Source organism: Olea europaea, unplaced genomic scaffold (assembly GCF_002742605.1).
Source record: "Olea europaea var. sylvestris unplaced genomic scaffold, O_europaea_v1 scaffold1939, whole genome shotgun sequence".
Lineage (NCBI taxonomy): Eukaryota > Viridiplantae > Streptophyta > Magnoliopsida > Lamiales > Oleaceae > Olea > Olea europaea.
Genome location: NW_019237225.1, coordinates 9,475 through 32,393, shown reverse-complemented (window position 1 = coordinate 32,393; position 22,919 = coordinate 9,475). Strand labels below are relative to the sequence as shown.

General features: G+C 34.5%; 3 protein-coding genes across 3 annotated transcripts; all 3 read right to left on the bottom strand.

The window, feature by feature from the left end:
- Positions 1 to 214: 214 nt before the first annotated feature.
- Positions 215 to 4,351, bottom strand: LOC111379167 (transcription factor-like protein DPB). Its single transcript, XM_023002503.1, has 9 exons — positions 4,163 to 4,351; positions 3,388 to 3,764; positions 2,653 to 2,732; positions 2,473 to 2,516; positions 1,765 to 1,827; positions 1,528 to 1,674; positions 1,351 to 1,419; positions 1,110 to 1,208; positions 215 to 305 (listed from the first exon to the last, which is right to left on the bottom strand). The coding sequence occupies exons 2-9, from the start codon at positions 3,657 to 3,659 to the stop codon at positions 231 to 233; spliced, it is 849 nt and encodes a 282-aa protein (XP_022858271.1). The 5' UTR covers positions 3,660 to 3,764; positions 4,163 to 4,351; the 3' UTR covers positions 215 to 230.
- Positions 4,352 to 4,956: 605 nt separating this feature from the next.
- LOC111379162 lies at positions 4,957 to 15,952 on the bottom strand. The gene is made up of 7 exons (XM_023002498.1): positions 15,935 to 15,952; positions 15,350 to 15,750; positions 13,619 to 13,711; positions 9,437 to 9,670; positions 8,969 to 9,071; positions 6,291 to 6,520; positions 4,957 to 5,420 (listed from the first exon to the last, which is right to left on the bottom strand). Exons 1-7 carry the CDS (start codon positions 15,950 to 15,952, stop codon positions 5,204 to 5,206), a joined length of 1,296 nt encoding a protein of 431 aa, XP_022858266.1. The 3' UTR covers positions 4,957 to 5,203.
- Positions 15,953 to 16,125: 173 nt separating this feature from the next.
- LOC111379168 (ribonuclease 3-like protein 3) lies at positions 16,126 to 17,899 on the bottom strand. The gene is made up of 3 exons (XM_023002504.1): positions 17,473 to 17,899; positions 17,243 to 17,389; positions 16,126 to 16,623 (listed from the first exon to the last, which is right to left on the bottom strand). Exons 1-3 carry the CDS (start codon positions 17,842 to 17,844, stop codon positions 16,327 to 16,329), a joined length of 816 nt encoding a protein of 271 aa, XP_022858272.1. The 5' UTR covers positions 17,845 to 17,899; the 3' UTR covers positions 16,126 to 16,326.
- Positions 17,900 to 22,919: the final 5,020 nt, after the last annotated feature.

Here is a 22,919-nt window from a genome sequence, read left to right as displayed (position 1 = left end):
TAGACTTCTAATAAGTTCTAAGATAATAATTTTTTTTTATTTTTTTTTTAATATTGAGAAAAATTAACAGCAACTCAGCAAGGGAGAAGTTACTTTTCTTTTCTTATTAAAAGAGAATAGTTACTTCTCCAAAAATGTTTTGAAACACCATAACTGTTGCTTATTTTTAAGCTCTACCAAACATTCTTATATTGAACAATTAAAAGTGGTTTTTTGCTTGAGTGATTCCCTTACCTATTGAAATCAAAATGCACCAGCTGCATATCTTCTGATATTTCCACCTCGACAGTTGCATGAGGACGAGTCTACAATTTCCAAAGAGAAAATCAATCAGAAGCATGACAATGAATTCAATGCAATTCTGGAACACTGAAGCAACATCCGGAACTTTCAAACCACCATTGTCTCCAACATTACACCAGAAGATCTGTTCCTAAAACTCTTCTGATAATATGAAAATATAAGATGGAAAATGGTGATCAACTTGACAAATGAAGAATAGAACTTCTCAGTATCAAATTTGTTTAGCTTCAGATGGAGTATCTGTCGAGATATCATAACTCAACTTTGGAATTGTGTGTGCGGATATTTCCTTATTTTTTAATCTGGTAATGTTTTTAGGGGTGATGTGGTTCGGATGGTGTGGTGATTGTGGATGAACTGAAGTTGAATTTGAGTTTTTATTTTTATTTTTTTTAAATTTTCTTTTCGATTACCTGGAGATTATTGGCGGTTTTTGGGCTTTGGTGTATTCTCTTCATTGTGGTTTTTACCCCTGTTGACTGGCAAATTTGGAATTCATACTGATCGAAGAATGGAATTATTCTGAACGACTAAATGGATGAAGAGAGTATTACACTGAACATGTAAATTTAATTTTTAAGCCTTCTTGTGGCAAAGGGTTCGAGAGCATTAGACTTGTTTGATATGCTTTCACGAATTTTATACATCACGAATTTCCAAATCTAACTGTAGGCTAGACTGCCAACCAATGTGAGAATGCAAGTCTCATTTGTGATCAGGAGGAGAAATATTAAACATGGTCATAAAAAAAAGGATCATCTATTTGGAAGTCCTTCAAAAGATAATGAAATTATTAACAAACGAACCTGCACCAATATAAAAGGTAAAGCCACACCACCATTAGGAGCATTTCCCGAGCCATATAGTTGCTCATTACGTTGGACAAGTTTTTGAAGACCTACGTACTTCAACCAAGTATTGGAAGAAAAGACAAATTGTTAGACACATTACTAATTTTTAATACCCTTATCCTTGATGCATATCAAGAAATTAACTTCTTTCTAATTAAGAAAAAAAGCTAACAGCATACTGCTCAAAGATTCTCACTTGTTCCTCGAGTTCTTGCAAATATGCTGCTTTTTTCTCAATGCGATTTCTAATTCCAAGACTCTCATTCTGCAGTCAGTTACATACAACTTTAATTACATTGCTTGAAATAGTCATATAACACTAGATAAAAGGAAAATGCAAGTGGAAGTAAATGTAAGAAACATGTATACGAACCTTTAGTTCTTCAATGTCATTCAAGCTAGTCCGTGGTAAACCTTTCCATTGTATTTCCTTCTTATCTTTAGATATTATATCCATTGCCATCAGAACATTTAGAGCATCATAAACCCTTCTTCGTATGTTTTTCTCATCATATTGTTGCTGCCACATATTAACAATCATAATTACAAGTTTAAAAAAGTTTCACAATCCCTAGAAACATGGCATCTGGAAATGACAAATGAAAAGAACCTGGTCCGGAGAGGCAAGATTATTGTTAGGATCTGCAAATTCAGCAACAAGTTCATCTGCAACCTGAAGAGACTGATTTGTTAGATTTAGACACTAAATTACAATCAAATAGACCACAATGACATGTTATTCCGCAACTGAATAGACCATTTTGGTTTTTATGCAAGGAACATAGGTCAAATATTATTACCAGTTTCCAATACTCAGAAGAAAGTCACTATGGCAAACCATTACCATTGAACCATTACCATCATTATGATTATTGTTATTGTTATAAAGTTGTATCAATTGAAATACAAACAAGCAATGATAATTTCGGTGAACTATGCATATGTCTTCCTCCAATCAAAACATTCATACTTCTTTTCAATAAGAAACTATCATGTCCCTTTAGGTATTAATCACACTTAAAAAGGCATTTTTAGCAACCAATCAAGTAGCTTTGGAATTGGAATAGTCTTATTAAACCAAAAGAATCCAGTACTTTTCAAACAAAGTTGAAGATGCCACATTTTAAATTTTGCAAAACAAGAGGACGGTCATAAAAGAGCACAAATTAATCAGTACAGGTTAACAGAATGGAAGGACCAACTCATCATTCCAAAAACATAAGCTCCCAAACATATTGCATGCCAAAAGAGATTACACAAATGCTAATTTAAGAAAAGCGTGATGCGAAATAAATTACACATTTAATAAGCATCTGACCTCGTTGTATGTGGTTCTTCCTTTGCTTTCCACTTTTTCGCACACTATCCCCAAGAGAAAGCAGCAAAGTTAATCATGTATCATGCAACTCTTATCTATAACTCATTCAAGTACTAAAATGAAATTAAAAAGTTCACATCTTCTTAGCAAGAGAAACAGGGACAGATGAGAAACAAAAACCTTTCATACTAAATTGACGAAGCCCTCTACCAGTCTTATCCCCTCCAGCAGCACGCTGACCCCTTTTCTTCTTCTTGTTACTGTTGGAACTTATTATTAGTCAACTAGAAGCACGACGAAAGGAAAGAAAAGGAAACATAAAGACACCAGCACAAGAGAACCTATTATTGTGAGTCATAGAAACATATTAGAATGCACCATACTTTTCGTAAGCAATATATTTAAGTGCAAAACATAAACAATAAACTCATTTAAAATCATCCCACAGGTATAATCAAAATAATTATTTGTTTTACTACCTAATTAAAGCCAAAACATATTAAAATTCTTTTTCCACAAATGATTTATTACCAAAGTCACATGGAGTACCATCAATCTATTAAACCACATCTTTTGCAACACAACATATCTCCACAAGTATTTGTCCCTTATGTATGGAACTCCTTAATGAACCTCCAGTGAGCTCCATCTGAAACAATAAATTCATTTACCCACAAAACATATCGCACATTATCGATCTTTCATTCCACGATACTTTTATATTTCTTTTACTATAGTCACCTCATAGATCATTATTGGTCTATAACTTGTTATAACTCTAACATTAGCAATAAGCCTCTTATATTACTCGTTAATAATGACACTAATTTCACATCAACACCACGGAAAGAAACAGAAATCAATAATTTCTAGAAATGAAAATGCAAGAAAAGAAGAAGTGACCAAAAGGCTCACCCAATAGCCCCTTGTGATCCGGCATCATCACCTTGGATATCCAGATTGTTAAGCCTGAGAAATGTGCTGTCACTGGCAGGAGTTGCCACAGCAGCCTCACTCCGGCTTGACGGGGAACCCACGCTGCCACTGGTGGACACTGATTGACCAGACGCAGTGGTGACCCATGATTTGGTGGCTCCCCCTCCACCACTAATATCTCTAGAAATGCTTGATGTATTCTTATCCCCGACATCTTGATTATTCTTGTTGTTATTGCTATTATTCACCATGTTCAAGCACGGATGATCAATTTGAGATCCCCAAATTACAGTTAACCCAGGAAAAATCCAGGATTTTCAAGGAGAAAATCTGCCGGGATTATATCCCAGTAAAACCTGGGATTTTAGAGAAACCCAGATGAGAATTCAGCAAATAATTTCTGGGCTTTTCAATCAATAGACTAAAAATGCTAAGTTTAGACAATAATCATCCAAAATCCTCATATTCCAACACAAACCCAGATTAGAATTGAGCAAAAATAAACTCTTTCGGCTTTTTACCCAAAATAGCTATAAACACGAGAATTTAACAAAATACCCACCCAAAAATACGGGGAAAAAAACGTGTGAGAGAGTAAAAAACTGAGCAGAAAATCAACAACGATTCCAAAGGGAAAATCCAACCAAAAAAGAAAAAGGTATATCTAGAAACTCATCGAATTTGCCCACAATAAAATTCAATACAATTTGTAAGATTTACGTTACGATAGGTTCAGATAGAGAAACATTGATACCTAAAAAAAAAGTCAGCTGTAACGCACTATATTCTCCTTTTTTCTGAATCTATTTTCAAGAAAACAAAGCCCTGAAGGCGCCGAAGACGTGGAGGAGTAATGCAATTCAATTTGATTAAAAGATAGAAAATAGGGGTTAAGTATGATTTATTTTCTTGATCCACAGCGTAAAAACAGAGATAGAAGCTGTGGAGTGCAGGGAGGGAAGATTTCAACGACAACTGATATTAGACGTCGCCACTTTTTCATTTCATAAAGCGTGTTTGGCCGGAGCGTTGTATTGAAATGTTAAAAAGTTACTGGATCCTAGGCTTTGATCGATTTGGGTATCTAGCAATTGTGGTCTGACGATATTAGAGTTGGCGACCAAAGCAAATTTTAAAGGTTTGGTCTTACATGTGGTTAAGCTTAAAATTTTTACTCATAAGTAAGCCCCCGTTTGGCCCCATTATTTGAATTTATAATGAGAAAAATAGTATTTTTTTGAAGATTGTATAGTTAAAAAGTTTTCGATTTGAGTGTAATATTATTTTTTTGAAGATTATGTGGTTGAAAGTAGGAGAGAGAAAAAAATAAATTAAATTGAAAAGCTATAAAGGGGGCCAAAACGGGGCTAAATTTCAAAATTATAAAATTTTCAATTAGGGTGTGTTTGGTCCAGAATAAACATGACTTTGCTACACCACCACCAACAAAATCATTGAAAATCAATTTTCATTACATGGCTAATGATTAAATTATGTAACAAATTGAAGCTTTTCAACATCTCTCACCTGGAAGTTTACACACACACAAAAAGCAATAGAATCCCCATTTTTGATGCAATAGTCCCTCGAACAAGAGACGATCAATATATGAGAATCTGCAATTAGATAGCACTAGACAATAATAAGAAAGAGAAACAAGCCAAATTCAAAATTAGTGTCCAGTCCTATCTATAGATAACTAGCACTAGCTGTATTAAGAGAACTAAGAGATTAACATTACTATCCATCATTGGTAACTAGCACTAGCTGTATTAAGAGAACTAAGAGATTAACATTACTCTCCATCATTGGTATAAACTGGTATCTGCCATGCCTTGGTGTTCTTTTTTGGATCATCAGTGAGGCTGAGATCTGTATCGTCTTCTTTAAATGTCCTAATAAACGTTTCGGAACCCATCATTATAAGCCTTTCAACCATGAATAGTTGATAATTGTTCTCAACTAATGGATCCAAAAGACTGCTATAATTTGAAGAATATGCCAATCTGTACCTGCATATAATGTCGCAGCAAAAACGATGAAATTAACAAAAATATAGAATAGTTCATATCCAAGAACAACAGAACAAAACTAAGAAACCAGGAGGTCATAGAACTCGAGCAGCAATCATATTGAAAGTAACTCTTAGTTTCATGTCGAAACAAGTAACTTATTAATTGATCATTAATATATTATTTGTTCTAAAACTTATTTACACAAGGAAACAACTTCAGCCCCCATGAAATACAACCAATTCCCAGGAGATACTGGATTTTTATTATAATTAAACTTATTAATGGAAAAATTGCTCCATGCTGGTATCCTAAAAGTCTTATAACATAAGTCCCAAATGAAACATGTGATACCACCATATCCGTACACAATCTTATATCACCGTGTGTCAGGTTCAGGGCAATTTCTATCAAAGGCTTCACACGTGTCAAAGTCATCAAAAGAAAAAAGGATGAATTTATATAATTAAGAATGTAAAGCACGATCCATCAGAAATGACAATGAATGGTAATTAAGAAGATAGTTTCCAGCATAAAATCACAATTTTCAACAAGAATGATAATTCAGCTTTCAAACAAATGTTCGGTAAGGTGGACAAGACATTATTAAGGAAGTAAAATAAGCTGAAATCTTATTATGCTATCTAATCTTGTCTATTACTGCATAGCAAACGGGCACTAAAAGGACAGAGGATGGTTAACAGAAACAATAGCTCTAGAGCAGATGATAAAATATTCTACAATACCGGACCAAAGAAACTATTGTTAAAGTCAAATAATCCTTCATGACAAATAAGTATTACTGTATACTACTATAACATAAACACAGCAAGAGCACCAATATCCAAGAATCACACAAAAATGACATACCTCACAGCCAGAGGTGAAAAAAATTCTGGCTTCCTTTCATTAGAGGCAATAAAAAGGGTTCGTCCAGGGGGAACCCATTTTGCAATTCTACAAAGAATGAACTCGGGGTGTGTATCCCTGTCTAGATGAGGATGTAAGCTCCGATCAACCCCAAATCTGTCCTTCCTAGTTTTCAGTTTATCACCTCGACGAACATGGATAGCATAATAATCACCAAGAAGCGCCTTGATCTGTTGAAATGAATGCTCATAACTGATTGCTTAGCAGAAAAGAACACATGTTTCACATGGATCACATCTTTATGAAAAATAATTCTATTATAAAGCAAATAAATTCAAAAGGACAATGAAGCTGAACACAATTCAAGAAATTATTCCTTCAATTCTTTCCTCAAGCACTGGTATTACGTAAGAGTAAGTATCTAAGCGTCGAACTTTTATTTTCTAAAAGGTAGGATACGGGAACATGGCTGAAAAGAATCCATATTTCGAACAAGGGTACGTGGATACGTCTTTCAAGCTTCAATTTTTTTACTAAGCCGGGATGTCATTTTGATTAGGCCAAAAACAATTGTTCACATAGAAGGCAATGAGTATTGATAAGACTAATAAAATGGAATTTTGGAGTTTAGTTTTTAATTATGGGAGGTTAATTACCAAATGTTATATAAAATATAAAATGAGGGACTTGATTGCAATTTGGATTTAGTGAAGAGCTCAATAGTACCATATGGAACTCATTTTCATTTTATACTAACAAAAGCCTAAGCCACCAGTATAGAGAGGGTAAGAAGGGGTTAAAAAGGCCCCTAGTCACTAAGTAGCACTTTTTGGGGGACTGGACTCCACCAAGAGGTTCTTTCTCTCATGTAATTTTGCCCACCCCTTTCATTTCTGTGCCGGAGGAAATGGGATGAGAATCAAGTTGGAGAAACCCGCAATCAATCCATCTACATAGAAAGGAGAAAGAAGAAAGGAAAGGCTCAATGGTGATCGAACGACATAGTAAGGTCCTCAACCACTTTGGATATCAACTAATTCTTTTTCGCTTAATGGTAATCTTACTTTTATATTATGCAAAATTTTGAAAACTTCTTCCTTGTACTAAATATTTTTTGTTTTACCCTCTTGTTCACTCCCCGATCCTCTACTTGCATGATCGTCTAACCAACCAACACGGCTGTTTGCAGTACCTATTATGAGGCAACCTGAGACCTAGGTACAAGGATTCTAGAATGTACCAAAATATGACCTCATCTATTATGGTATGGATAAATCAATGGTACCGGAGGAAACTCGGTCCAGAGAAAGGAACGTCAATTAGGGAACAGTATTCAGACACGATGATGAAGGAAGAGAAGGAGGAGGAGTACGAGCTAGCCTTTGTAGAGGCGGAATCGAATGATTACGAGATAGACAATGAGACAAAGGAGAACACTAGACAATTCACTTTGAGTACAGCTTTTCCTGTGTAGGTTATTCTCTATCCTAAGATTTTCTAATATGTCACAACACAGTATAAAAGAACATCTTTATCCCTCATATCACCGTGGGACATAAAATGAGTAATGTTTACCATTCTATTATTCACACAAACCCTTCGATGAATTATCGGCTGCCTTGCTTGAGGAATAGTTTCACGAAAATGAGGCCCAAAATAGAGCAACGTGATATTTTCTGTTTTGTCGAGCCCTCCTTGGGTCTCTAGTTTGATGATTGTACGTGCTAAAAATCCGGTACATTCCGTTTTGTTTCCCATCCCAGTCTTTTGCAACACTTGAGATTTGCAACGGCAACTCATACTTAAGTAGTAGCGTCGAATGAAATAGCTAAGGTTACTACAACAGAAAGAAGGGAAGGGAAGGCACTTGCAAGAGCTTAGATACGCATGAGGTTTTTTTTCATTGCAATATAGAGATGGTCTTTTTAGAAGGCTAGTAGTCCCTCTAACATGGGATCTTCTCTGCTTCTTCCTACCATTAGCTAACTCAAAAGCAAGAAAGATAACTTGATCGAGTCAAAGAGTTGGATAAGGGTGGACATAGAAAGCAAAATCACCCTTTCCTCACTTGCTTTAAGCATCTTTTGTATGAAATACTACGATGCTTCTAATTGGCCAATCCACATCCCAAACAAGAATGAAGACACCTTCATAAGGCGTGCATACTACGATGGTCATACAGATAGATACAAGCCATATGGCGCGACGTCTCCTTTCTCCACCCTCTCGAAGGCGGCGTTAGATTAATAGAGAGCAGAAAAAAATGCAAAAACGACGAAGTATCCAATTAAAACTTAGAGCAACCGACACATATCTTATACCCACACCCATATTGTGTCGTGTTCGACACGAATAATGCAACCATTTCAAAGAGTCTAAGTATTAGAACTTGACTGAATTTTTTCTCACAATTTTTTTTTTTAGTTTTCCTTCTCACACTTAGTTTCCTGTTTCCTTATCGTTCCTCATTTTTTTTTTCTTTTTTTTTTTTTCCCCTATTCAAAGGCTTAGAATATTGGTCTTTCCTCCCTATATGTCCCAACACGCTTAAAGTTTCCCTTTCATTTCTTGTTCATCCGAATTTTGTGATTTATTCCATTGTTCAGGCTGAAAACTAAAAGTTTCTAAAACTCACTGGTAACTGGCAAACAGAAACTTAACTAAATGCAGTTAACTACCTTTTCTGCTGCATCACGTAGCTTCTTTGTAGCCATTGAAGGAAGAAATGAATAAGGCAACATGATAGAACTGCGGTTGTTTCGATCCTTGCACTCCATGAACCTGGATGTTATCGAAGTTAATACCTACACAAAAGCTATCAAGATTCAAAACTTAAATTGATTATACACTTCATAAGAAACTTCAATATTGAAATATGTAACCAGGCAAAACCAATACAAATTAGGTCAATGAAATGGAACACTATCTTAGTATTATCAAAATGATAATACCTCAGAACTGAAAAATGGAGTAAATTGGTCATATCAAATCTTCGGATAACTAAGCTGAAAGCTTCAACCCTAGAAATATGCATAATTTAAATCTTCTAAAATAGTTTTAAGTACAGGGTAGGCAAGGGAAAGTTAGGGCGAGAAGGCAGAAAAAGAAGAAAAGAAAGTAGAGAAACTACAACTTAGTATACTTGCCATGATAGAGGGCTCGCAGTTCGATTTATGAGTAAAATATTTGAGTACAAACTCTTCTCTTTGAGATCGGCCCGGCTGACCCCTTGTACGTGTGCTACCCCTCTGGATCCCAATTTCATGCTAGTTGAAAGGACGTGATGCCACTGCTTTGAATTATCCAAAATTACAGGTACTGCGTTGGATATTAGGTCCAGATCGTACAAAGAATCCATAGCACAAGAGTTAGCTGCCCACCTAAAAAATAAAATTCAAGCATTCACAAAGGGCAGTAAGCAACGCTCATTTGCAGCTATATTCAACTAAGCACTAGATGAGAACTGAAATGGGGAGTGGAAATCTTAAGACATGAATCTTTTTAATTGTATTGACAACTATTTCCTTTCCTATTAGACTATCTTAATTATAAGGGTTCCAATACTGAATTACTATCAAAAAGCTCAATTTTCAGAAAGACTATTCATGTCCTAGATCACTTTCATTTGGCAGCATGGTAATATTAAATTCTGTAAATACAATTATGTCTGTAGTTTTCAAGTTCGAGAAGTAACATGGAAAACATCAAATTTGCATACCTATTTTCTTTCCATGCAATGGATCAAAAAAGCAAAAGCAAGATTCTAATTCTTAATTTCATGACACCATCATTCACTGAAACAGCATCAACCCTATGATAATTCAATATGAAAGTAATTAAACCACCTATTGCTGGGACCTATGAAGACAACGCAAGAATTGAGATTTGATGAACCAAATATGAAGTATAAATAAAGATCACAAAATAATCAAGAACAAGATTAAAGTAAAAGATGCAAAATAAAAGGGAACTGGTAGAGGAACGAAGTTATTTTATTCAATCACTATGAAAGGATAGAATTATAGCAATTGGCTTCAACAATACTGAAAGAGGAAACTCATATTTATACCACACGAGTCTAGCGCTAAAAGAGTCCTAAAAAGGTAGAAATTCTAGATTAAATGTGAAAAAAAAGGAGAAAAAGAGGCGGAATGATTCCGTTCAATTTCGTTCCAATTGGATGCAGTTTGATCTTTCCACTCCAATAATATTTCTTTCCTTAATTTCACTCGGATTTGGATATGCCACTTTGATTCCTTTTGCAATTTTAATTCCAACACGCAATCAAAGACTCCCAATCCAATTGAGAGTCACAAATGTAACAATCTCCACCTTGACTCGAAATTCTGGTGCAACGAACAAAGCTCCAAAATTTCTCCACCTTGAGAAATAAATTCGTCTGCATCAGAATAACCAAGCTCATCAACACAATACTAAACTCTCCACGAAAACATGTTCCTCCGTCCGGCATCCACAAGCGACACACCAAGGAATTAATATTCACTAGACAAGGTCGAAGCACACTCTGTAGCGGAAACCACACCAAATGCGCGATCAGAAGGCCCCTTGCTAGAACCGTCACCTTCAACGATCCCTAAGGCATTACAGACATTATTGACACCACTAAACCTACGCTCTATGAGTCCACTAGCACAAGAACAAAATGTATTTGCTCAAATTGGTGGCAAAGCAGAATCACCAACACTTCCACGAGCAAAGTTTGAAGCTGACCCAGAGCCTAACACAAGAGGTAATGTACCAAACTGAATTTCCACCAAGGTACTAAACTTGTCCAAATGTCTCTGAACTAGTTCTGCGCTTCCCTACAAAATGTACAACTGGGATCTCATCCGTCCCTCCAGTACAACCCGAACACCTTTCTGAACCTTCAGGTTCCATTTTGCATTCAGGATACTCAATGATATGAGATTCTTTGTCAAGTCTGGAACATGGCGAACCTGATCAAGTGTCCTCATTGTCCCATCTTGTAGCCTTGATCTGACCCGATCGATTCCTGCAACTTGGCAAGATTGATTGTTTCCCATGACAACTCCACCTTACTTCACCGCCTCATATGTCTGGAATAACGCCCTATTAGGACACATATGATAAGAACATGCAGAATCCAAAATCCACTCCTCAGGTTTGGATTTCCCATAAGATATAGCCAACATCACATCTCTATCATCAGAAAAATTTTCAACTACATTGGTTTTGTCCGAATTACAAGATTACCCCGAATGATTTGCATGTAAATTACCTTTACCCTGCAATTTGTCGCAATCTTTCTTGATGTGTCTTTTCTTCTTGCAGTAATAACAATACACATTGCTGTACCTCACCTTTGATCTACCCCTCCGTCGATCACAATGAGTAACAAGAGCATCCTCACCTCTAGATGTAGGATCTCCAACCAACAACTCCATCTTCTCCTTTGAGAACAGGGCGTCGTATACCTCCTCAATGGACAACATGTCACGACTATACAATATAGTATCACAAAATGACGAAAAAGAATTGGGTAGCGAACATAACAGGATCAAGGCCAGATCCTCTTCATCATACTTTACCTCCAACGTCTCCAAATCTGCAACGATCTCCTTGAACACAGCAAGATGGTCCTGCAGTGATCCTCCTTCCGCCATGCGATGGGAATACAACTTCTACTTTAGAGCCAATTTGCTAGTCAGACTCTTTGTCATGAGCAACTGCTCCAGCTTGAGCCACAAATCAACCGTTGTCTTCTCCTTCAAGACATCCTGCAGTATATTGTTGGACAAATGAAGATGAATCGATGATGTAGCCTTCCTATCCTTTCGTTGCTTCTTTTCCGTAGACCAATTTGCTGGCATCTTCTCAAAACCCAGCAAAGCATCATCAAGTTCCATCTGTGTCAACACAGCCCTCATCTTTACTTGCCCTAGCGAAAACCTTGTATTGCGATTCAGCAGCGAAATATCATACTTCATCGAAGCCATCTCTGAAAACCTTAATCAAATCACGAAAAACTTGCAACCTTACTCTGATACCACTTGTTGGGACCGATGAAGACAACGTAAGAATTGAGATTGATGAACCCAATGTGAAGTATAAATAAAGATCACAAAATAACCAAGAACAAGATTAAAGTAAAAGATGCAAAATAAAAAGGAACTAACAAAGGAACGATGTTATTTTATTCAATCATTATGAAATGAGAGAATTATAGCAATTGGCTTCAACAATACTAAAAGAGGAGACTCATATTTATACCACACGAGTCTAGCGCTAAAAGGGTCCTAAAAAGGTAGAAATTATAGGTTAAACGTGAAAAAAAAGGAGAAAAAGAGGCAGCGTGATATTGTTCAATTTCGTTCCAACTGGATGTAGTTTGATCTTTCCACTCCCATAATATTTCTTTCCTTAATTTCACTCGGATTTGGATACCAATTTATTCCTTTCCTTTTGTCTGCCACTTTGATTCCTTTTGCAATTTTAATTCCAACACGCAATCAAAGACTCCCAATCCAATTGAGAGTCACAAATCTAACACCTATGACACCCCCCATATTGAAAATACTCCAGAAGATGGAAATGTAGGTCCTTTTTCGATCATGTGGTGGGTATGAGGTCATGATCGCACCCTGCGCCGCCCACAAAATTTCGGCACAAATTCCGAGCAAGGCGCCAGCAATTATGGCAAAAGCCTGGTGATGGTAATTGATTATAGTAAAGGAATGATCCAGCATACAAAACATAAGTAGAACAACCAGCAAAAAGAGTAAGATGTGGTCCCAAACTATTGTAAATTGTACGACCTAAAATAATATTTCTTTCCTTAATTTCACTCGGATTTGGATACCAATTTATTCCTTTCCTTTTGTCTGCCACTTTGATTCCTTTTGCAATTTTAATTCCAACACGCAATCAAAGACTCCCAATCCAATTGAGAGTCACAAATCTAACACCTATGACACCCCCCATATTGAAAATACTCCAGAAGATGGAAATGTATGTCCTTTTTCGATCATGTGGTGGGTATGAGGTCATGATCGCACCCTGCGCCGCCCACAAAATTTCGGCACAAATTCCGAGCAAGGCGCCAGCAATTATGGCAAAAGCCTGGTGATGGTAATTGATTATAGTAAAGGAATGATCCAGCATACAAAACATAAGTAGAACAACCAGCAAAAAGAGTAAGATGTGGTCCCAAACTATTGTAAATTGTACGACCTAAAATTCCAAAACGGTGAATGTGGGATATAGGGCGGTGTTATCTTGGCGGTGGTAGGATCCAACTGGCGAAAAGCAATAAACTCTCTGTAGTGAGCAACGAAGTGAAAACTGACCTTTCCTCTGAAATCATACTTCCAGATGAATGAAGAATCCCTTTCTTATTGTGGATTGGATTTATGCACATCCTAGAAGGCATCACAAAAGTCCTATAACAGGAGGAGAAAATTTTAAGGGCGACTGTTATGTAAAAATAACATAAGGAGCATGTTCAGACTGCAAAAGGAGAAATCGAGGCACTTAAGCAACATAAAACCCAAGTAAATAACGACAGTAAAGGGGATGTTTTATACATGTGACGGCTTATGATCTTAAGGCGTATCTGTAAGCATTTTCGTCCTGCTCCAAAAACAGATCTCATTAACCGAATTGCTGGAATAAAGTAACCTCTTTGAGATTATTGTTAATCCGTTGCTAAAGATGAAATAAATTGCAAAAGGCCACATTTTTTTTTTATTTGTGTGATCGGTTTCCTAAATTATAAGTGATCCTTCGGAAAATTGGATCTGAAATACAGATTATTTTCATTGAATGGAGTAGCAGAAGAGCTCTTGCATCACCACAAGGCAAGAAAAATTATTCCCTAAAAGACAACATCTAAAATCAACAATTTATATCATTCGAACAAACAATTTCCAAATTTTGTAGACATCAAAATGGACGTCACTAAGTTTTGATTCAATTATCAATCTAGTTGTTCAAAAGATTCTTATTACTTTAACAATCAAAAAGTAAAAACATTATTTAAGAAGAAAGCATATTTCCATTCACCAAACACCAAAAGAAAAAACACTAGTTATCAGAAACCACAGAGAGGTAGATTCCGTGTGAACCCAAACTTTCAAAGAACTAGCAATAAACTAAACCTGGTGATTTCTGCCTGTTAAGGTTCATATGTCATGTAGCTTAAATATGAAAACAATAATCAAACACACATATGGGCAGCCCATGTTGAACTTTTTGGATGGAATCCCAAGACTCAACATTGTATCATAGCATAAAAAGCTGAAACGGGCAATCTATACAGTTAAAATTACAAGATTGATGCTCTCAAATTAGCCACCATTACTGTCAAAATCAGATACTCTAACTAGGTCTGGGCCCGGTTGATTTGGGTTGGTTTCGATACCAATTTGAAACCAAAATCAAATTAGCCGGTTTGGGTAAATTTCAACTCAGATCAATTCCCTATAACTCTTAAATCGAAATCGGTTTGGACTTTTAGTCCAAATTAAATTTTTTAAAAGAATTTAGACTCACTTAAATTGCAAGAGTTAAAATAACCAAATAATTTTTATTTTAAGAACTAATGACTAACAAATAAAATCAATTTAATAAAGATGGATCAACAGAAAACTTATTTATTTATTTTTTTATGTATTTATGTAGTCTAACCGCCTAAATATGAAAAAAATAAAAATGCTAAGTACAACATAATAATCTTGTAAAAGAAAATTTTCAGTACTATTATTTAAAGCATTATCATAGATTGGAGGGAATCATGAGATTAAAGTTTATCTTTTGTTTTTTATTTTTCTTAACTTCAAAAAAATATATATAGAGAGAGAGAGGTAAACAAGTAGGTGGGTTGGCTGGTTCGGTTAACCAATGATCGAAAATTCAAACCCAACATAATTTTGTTTAAAAGAAAATCAATCGGTTTTTCCATTTTTTGTTCCAAGCCTAATTCTAATTCTAACAATTCCAATGTAAAAAGTAGATAAATCATAGAACCATCGGGATCCAATATTCAATCCATACAAAGATTCAAGATTTAGAAAATGTACCTTTCAAGAAACAAAGCTTCTTCAAGGGCACACCTAAGGCTGGACTCTTGGCGGCCCAGACCCTCGCAGGACTCACAGTGTTTTCCAGGGCAGTCAATTTTACTCCCCCAATATAAGTATTTCTCGTGCCCAGTTCGATGATTCTTCGGGTTCTTTGCCAAGTTCTTTAGACTTCTTGGAGAGTGAAAAGAAAACCCAATTGTGAAACTACAGATGAAGCAAGGTACAATAACGCAATGCAAGCAATGGGGGATACGATTATGCGTATTGGAGATCTGGGTTTTGTTGTTTTTGCCCTGTAGATTTTTTGGATCGGCATTGAATTTCTCTCGACTCAATTTTGCAGAAGAGTTGAGCAAAGAAAATATTAGAAGGTACAATTGAGGAATTTTATGAGAAGGCTAATTTGAATTTTTTCAGGAATTGTTTAAAATTTTCATGGAAAGCATGTTAGTTCATATCGGAGTTTTCTTTTTTGCATTTTAACTGGAGTAATCGGCACAAAATATCACTATATTTTGTGATATTTACGGTCTCTTATCAACTTTTCATTATGCAAATTGTCCATTTCATTCTATTTCGTACGTTAAGTTCTGCTGTCATTTTGTAAGCATAAATTAACTTCTGTAACCCTTATTCCCAAGGGCAGATGTAGGTGGCCAACCCAACTTCATTTTTTCTTGTAAAAAAATAAATTTTATATGTGGAAAATTTTTCAAAGTAAAGAGTTCTTACTGGGAAGGAAAGATCAAATACAAGATTTAACTAGCACGATATAGCAAAATACATGTTTTATGTATATAAATATTCAATTTAAAGTACAAAAGGACTCCACCTGTTTAATGAAGATGAATGTAGCAGTCGAGTAAAATACAATATGTTATCTGGACTTGTAGTAAATGTCGTAAAATATTAAATTCAATTGCTAAGTCGAGAATCTTAACAAAATTTCTTCCCTGAACTCGACAGTTCGTTGTCTAGCGATGGCAACTTGGGGAGGCTACGGACTGTGGACTTTCTTGAGCAAGTTCTCTTACAATATGCTGGTTTGCCTCGTGTGCTGCTCTATTGACGGCAATAAGTTTCTTGCCTTCGTACTTTCCCCTCCCAGCAAATTTTCCATCTACATAAACTTCAACTTCACCAGTTTTTCTCCAAATATCTCTTATGCTAACTTCCCAGTTCTTCTTTTGGCATATCTCATAAAGCATTGTTACTGGATGCTTCTGAATAGATTCTGGAGTGATTTCTGGCTGTAACAATTCCTTCGCTATCTGCCCTCAACACAAAAAGCTATACTTGATAAGAATAATATGTCATGGTGAAACCAAATTCTCTGGCCGAGCCAGCATGGGTAGCCATCATGGCTCGTCGGGTGTTGGTTCCACCCCTAATTCAACTTGTTTTGATGAAGCATCAAACTTAACCCTTGTTTGATAATCATTATCTTCAAACTCTATTTCCACATAGTCATTTTCAATTACACATTATAAAAAAAATTCTGCACGTAAACTCAAAACTTTTTCTTATTTTTAACCATATATTTCTCCTAAAAATCACTACTTAAAACTTCATTTTCCTAAATGATGATCGTTAAACAGGGGCTTAGTTTAATCTATTAATGATAAAATTCCACGTTGGCCGTGGCATAAATACGAAAAGAACAATCAACATCTACATCTACAGTTTAAGCTACCGTAACAAGGTGGAACTTTTAAGGTGAAACCCCGATCCTCAATACCAGCACAAGATAACATGAAGGTTTTAGATTACTCAAGAGAATATGAAAATTCTCAGGTCAGCAAGACAAAAAATTAAATTACACATAAAATACATTTGCAGTGTTTTTCATATTAAAAGGAATTAAACATTTAAATATTTGTCGAGTTATACCTCAAAGGTTATGTTCATTGACCTGTTGGAGTCGATGTATATTGCCCCGATCAAAGATTCAACAATGTCTGCAAGAGCTTTTGGCGCATCAATTAGACCCCACGAATGCAAAGGATATTCGACGACTGATTCCTCAAATTCCTTAATCTGTGGCACCAAAATTTATTTTCAAATAATGTAAATAATAAATCAACGCATTCAAAAACAGATAATAATTAATGTCCAGTTACTTGTCCAGCAAGTATAGGTTTATTATGGCGTAGAAATCTGTGCAACCGGTGTTTCAAAGCCGCACGTGCAAGCTTCTCCGTGTCAACATTGGCAGCTCGTAATCGGGTCAAATCGCCAGGTTGTAAACCCGGGTACGAAAGGTAGTGTTCTTCAGCAACCATGAGATTCAGAACAGAATCACCGACGTATTCAAGCCTCTCGTACGATGATGTGCAATTTTCCTCGTAAGAATGATGGGTAAAGGCTTGCAGTAATAAATTTTTATCTTTGAAATCATACCCAGTGATATTTTTAATTCCTTCTGCCAATTCATCATTGTTTTCTCGTGGAAGATGTTTGAATAGGAGTTGGATATTTTCTTCACCTTCCATTACTGCGATTAGCTGAAGAACAGAACGCGTATATAGGAGAGAAGAGAGAGAGAGAGAGAGAGAGAGAGAGAGAGATTATATGGACTTTAATTTGGAAAGATTGAGGAAGAAAAATATATATTGTATTTTATATTTGTTTCTAGTATCATCCGTTACCTTAGTTAGTTGATCTAAAATCTGAATTTGTTTGATGCAGATTTGAAAAGAGATCTCACTTTTATTAATTACTAGTCTATGTTACGTGCGATGCACGAGTTGTGCATGAATTATGATTTGGTTAGCATATGTATTGAATATGTTTGAAAATATATCGGAAGATAGAATTATTGGCAAAGAACTAACCAGCAAATAATTGAGATATTAGTATACATATTTATGTGTTTGATTGTGATTTGTAAATTGTGAATTCATCGTAGCTAATCATGTATTTGTATTACGGTCAATGATAGATAAGAGAGAATAAAAATTACCTTCATTACCATCGTTAATTACAGAGTATAGCCAAGATAAAATAAATAATGACTGATTTTCGAGATAGATGATGTAGGGATTACATATACATCGTTTGTCATTACTTTTTTTGTTTGACAGCTTTTGATCAAGAAATTATACATAGAATTTCAAGATTAAAATTACAATGAAGACAAATTTCACAAAACGAAATAGCAAAAATTTCACAAAACCACACAACATACTCTTCCCAAAAGGTTGGTTTTATGAAAAATATTTCGACTACCATTTACTCCAGTTTTTCTTTGTGAGCAAATGGATTTGTGTCTGAACTTATGTTTTCATCACAAGCCACTTTTGAGCTGGAACTCTCATTGGAAGATTTGAAGAAAGCTTTTTTTGCTGGAGGTGACCAATCTTCTTGATAGTCTGTACTAACATTTTTTCCAACATTTTTCCCAACTACTGTAACCACAACCCGACTATCAACATTTGTTTGGATTTTTGGTTCAAGACTTGTATGATCAATATTTGCTTGGATTTCTTGTCTTGGATTTGGATGATCTAAGTCTGTTACAGAGATGATATCAAATCTATAACTTGATGAATTAGGTTCATTTTACGACACTTTTAAGTAGAAAGCTCGTTCAGTATCTTGCATTTTTTTAATGGTTGCTTCGAAATTTGTCTTTGAACCCTATCTTAATTTTAAATTGTATTAATATTATTCTACTAAAATATGTACTGAATGGCAAAATGTTTTAGATAAGTTGGATTTCTTACAAATTTGGTTTCCTCCATCAAAGACTGTAAAGTTGTAAATAATAGTTTCTCAGCTGGTTCACCAATTGCATTTGCACTGATTGATCCCGTGACATCTGAAAGCTACACATATGCTCTAGCCCTAAAGTGAAAAAGAAATTAGTATTAATAGATACAAGAGTAATACAGAGAAGTAGAAATGTCATGCATAAATAAATATTTTACCTTCACCAAATGAAGTAAAAAATAAAAAGTAATTAATTGTTAGTGTATTTTATCGAGAAATAGCTTTGGAATTGAGATTCTTGCAAAAAATACAAAGATATGTTTCTCCAAAATAAATATTTTTATCGTCTAAAATAGTTGTTGCAGGCCATGTACCAAGATTTGCTATCAATTTTGTTTGTTGTTGCTGTGCCGTTTACCCAATAAAACTTTTGATGTTACCAGTGTAGATATACTTAGAGAAATTACAAAAAAAAAAAAAATACTTAGAGAAATTACAAGGAAAAATAAATAATATGATTGAGTATATCTTGTAATATATATCTCTATATTAGGAAATAAATACATATTGAATAGCATACGTAACCTTAATATTACTGTTAGAAGGCATCCCTGAAAATTTTGAATAGGAGTGAATTTACTTCGCACAGGTGGGGAAAGATTTGTGGGGCTTTTATCCATGTATGATTTTTTCAATACAAAATCATCTATTTTAATGGAATTTGTTCTTACCGTAATCAAAAGACATGAAGATAATTAGTAACTCCAATAGTAATGTGTGGAAAAATAATCGAGAGGGGAAAAAAAGAATAATAAAATATAGCACTTTATACATACCATTCTGTTATTTGTTTTACTGCATTGAAAGGTGTATTTATGAAGAGAGTGGAACGAACTTTCGTGGACAATTTTAAACCTATATAATATCAATATGGAGAATGTGTAAATGATGTAATATATGCCTTAAGAGGAGTTTAAATAATACAATAGAACATACCAAAGAATGACGTAACCTTTAGACGGGTTGTAAAGATGACTGACTTTTTGTCAATAATATCTGCTATCAGTAAGCATTCTCTGTCAACAAATGAATCCTAAAGTGTAAGCACCATTGTTTTGAAATTCATGTCTAGAAGTATGATATCTTGCAACCAAGTTTGGTTGCCATCTTTGGATTGAATCAATCGTTTGGGTGTCATATCAACTGCAACTGCAAGTATATCTCCAAATTTGAAATGAGCCATCAAATTTTCCTTTTCTAAACATAAGCAGTACAAATTTGAAGGAAACTATATTTCTGTAGAATCAGTATATGATTATTTAATATCTATGAAATTTTGTCTTACTTCAATCAGCATCTGTATCAATGTATTGTTCAAGTTCATGAAACTGTGTCAGTTGATATGTTGAGAATAAAAACTCTAGATTATCTTCATTCAGTTTTTCAATACGAGTTTCTCCAAGTATTGTCCATTGTAGAGAGCCAGTCGAATATCTGTAGTTTGTCGTATTGTTCTTCACATAAGCTTTCGAAATAGTATAAGTTTTTTCCAGAACAAGTTGATCCTCAAAAGCAGTGATATTGGAATCATATAAACTAGCCCGAATAGTATTACCCTAAAAAATGATGAGGAACTATATAAATAACTGTAATATATGTTTAGATTAAGAAAAAAACAAAACAAAAAACAAAAAGAAATGATGAAAAAATGTACGAAGAAGAATTACCTGAGTATCCATTAACATCGAATGCTGGTACCTTCCATTGTCTTGTCTCGAAGGCTTTGGTGATTGTTTTTCAACTACAATCTTTAGCTTTCCACTTTTGATTATTGAAAATAATTTTTGGTAGAAGTTGGTACGGTTCTTTCATCGTGGCGATTTCGTAACAGAATAATAGAGACAAAATACACACAAAAGAAGATTTCTATCGCAAATGATTTTGAGCTATTCAATTGACAAATAAAAGAAGATATATATAGACATGTAAAATTATATTATATTTGGTTTCCCGTACTTTATCTTCTATTCTTAATTTTATTTTTTTATAAAAAGTAATACAAGTATGTACTACGTAAAATCTTATTATTAGCCATATACTGTCATAACTTGTTGTCTGCATGAGATATGGAGATTACTTGTAATATTTATTTACTGATAGTACAAAAATAACGTGAGTTCAAGGATTTACACTTTGAGTAAAATATGTAAAACTATATTTTATTCGTTCTCCCTATCATAAATATAATAAAAGGACGTCAAAATTTGGATTCAAAATGAAAAAAGATCAAGATTTACACGGTAAAATCTTATCATACACATACTCTATTGATTCATAATAACTGAACATAGATATGGGCTGACAAAGGTTTAAACATGGTACAAGAATGACTCTGAATTAAATTAAGTTGTATTCACCGAGGAAAAAGTATTCATATTACAAACTTTCATTGTAATGAAAGGAAAATTTAATTCAATTATTTATTTAGCTTAAATAAATTGAATTGTAATAAATATCTAAATACACGTGAATATGTTGATGTATGATTTTGTGTATGAAATTAAAGAATTCAAACAAAGACGTAGATTTAAGATTCTATAAAATGTGTGAATAATTTGAATTGCATAATACAACAAAAATACTTCATTGATTGTTGACGAAATGCATAAAACAACAATAATATACAGCTCACATGTGACATCTTTTTATCTTGTGGTTGGTATAAAACTTATTTATTATATTTTTAGTCTAGAAATCTATACATTTTCAAGAGAAACTCCCCGCAGATTTAAATAGGAGAAGCTCTGAAATTGGCCAGAAAAAGTAACAATTTTACTTAAAAATTTACAATCGAAGAAACTTGCATATATCTATACAGATCTATGTATGAGCAACAATTTTATCCATAAGAACTCCGTGATTATGGAGACCCAAGCCTCCATTATGTTCGTGTTACGGAGGCCAAGCTGCTGGCCTCCGTAATCCGGAGGCTTGACCTCCATAATCACGGAGACAAGGCCAAGGCAAGGCATAATTTTATGTCACGAATTTTATGTCATGAATTGTCTAGACACGAACATAAGAAATTTTATCATCGATTTTAAAATATTTATGCACGTATTGGTTATGAAGATATAATGTTTATTTGGAACTCTTAAAAAAAGTTTCTCTATTTTTAATTTTTAGATTCATTCATAAATACGATGTGATTTTTGGAATAATTTATGCAGATGTCTTTAGAATACATAATTTTTCCAGATCAATGGTTTTCTGCTATAATTGTCCAGTATCCAAATTTCGAATATCTTAGAGACTTTGTACAATTTCTAGATTCAAATGAGCAATTTTCGTTGATGTGCATTAATTTTTATGGATTTCTTTATGGAGCTTTCTACAAAGAAAAAAATGTACAATTTAGTAGTAGGTTGGTGCATGAATTTATATTGAGGCTTGTGAATTGTGGGAAAAATGATGAATTTTGGGTAAGGTTAGACAATCGTGTAGCCAGATTTGGTATGCAAGAATTTTGTCTTATTACTGAATTACCTTGCCATGAACCATCCATGGACATTAATGATACAAATGATCGTCTTAGAAATCAATACTTTAATGGTACATATCGTATCAATATGAGGATGCTTTTTGAAGCATTCCATGCGTGCGAACATAAAGAAGATAAATTGAAGCTTGGTTTAGTCATGTTGGTCGAATGTGTGTTGACACCCACTTCAAGACAAATTGATTATAGAACTATTGGTATGGTTAAGCATTTTGATGAGTTCCTTGCATATCCATGGGGTCGTAAAGTATATTTAATCTTGTTATATTCATTGAAAGCATCACAATCTGAAAGAAT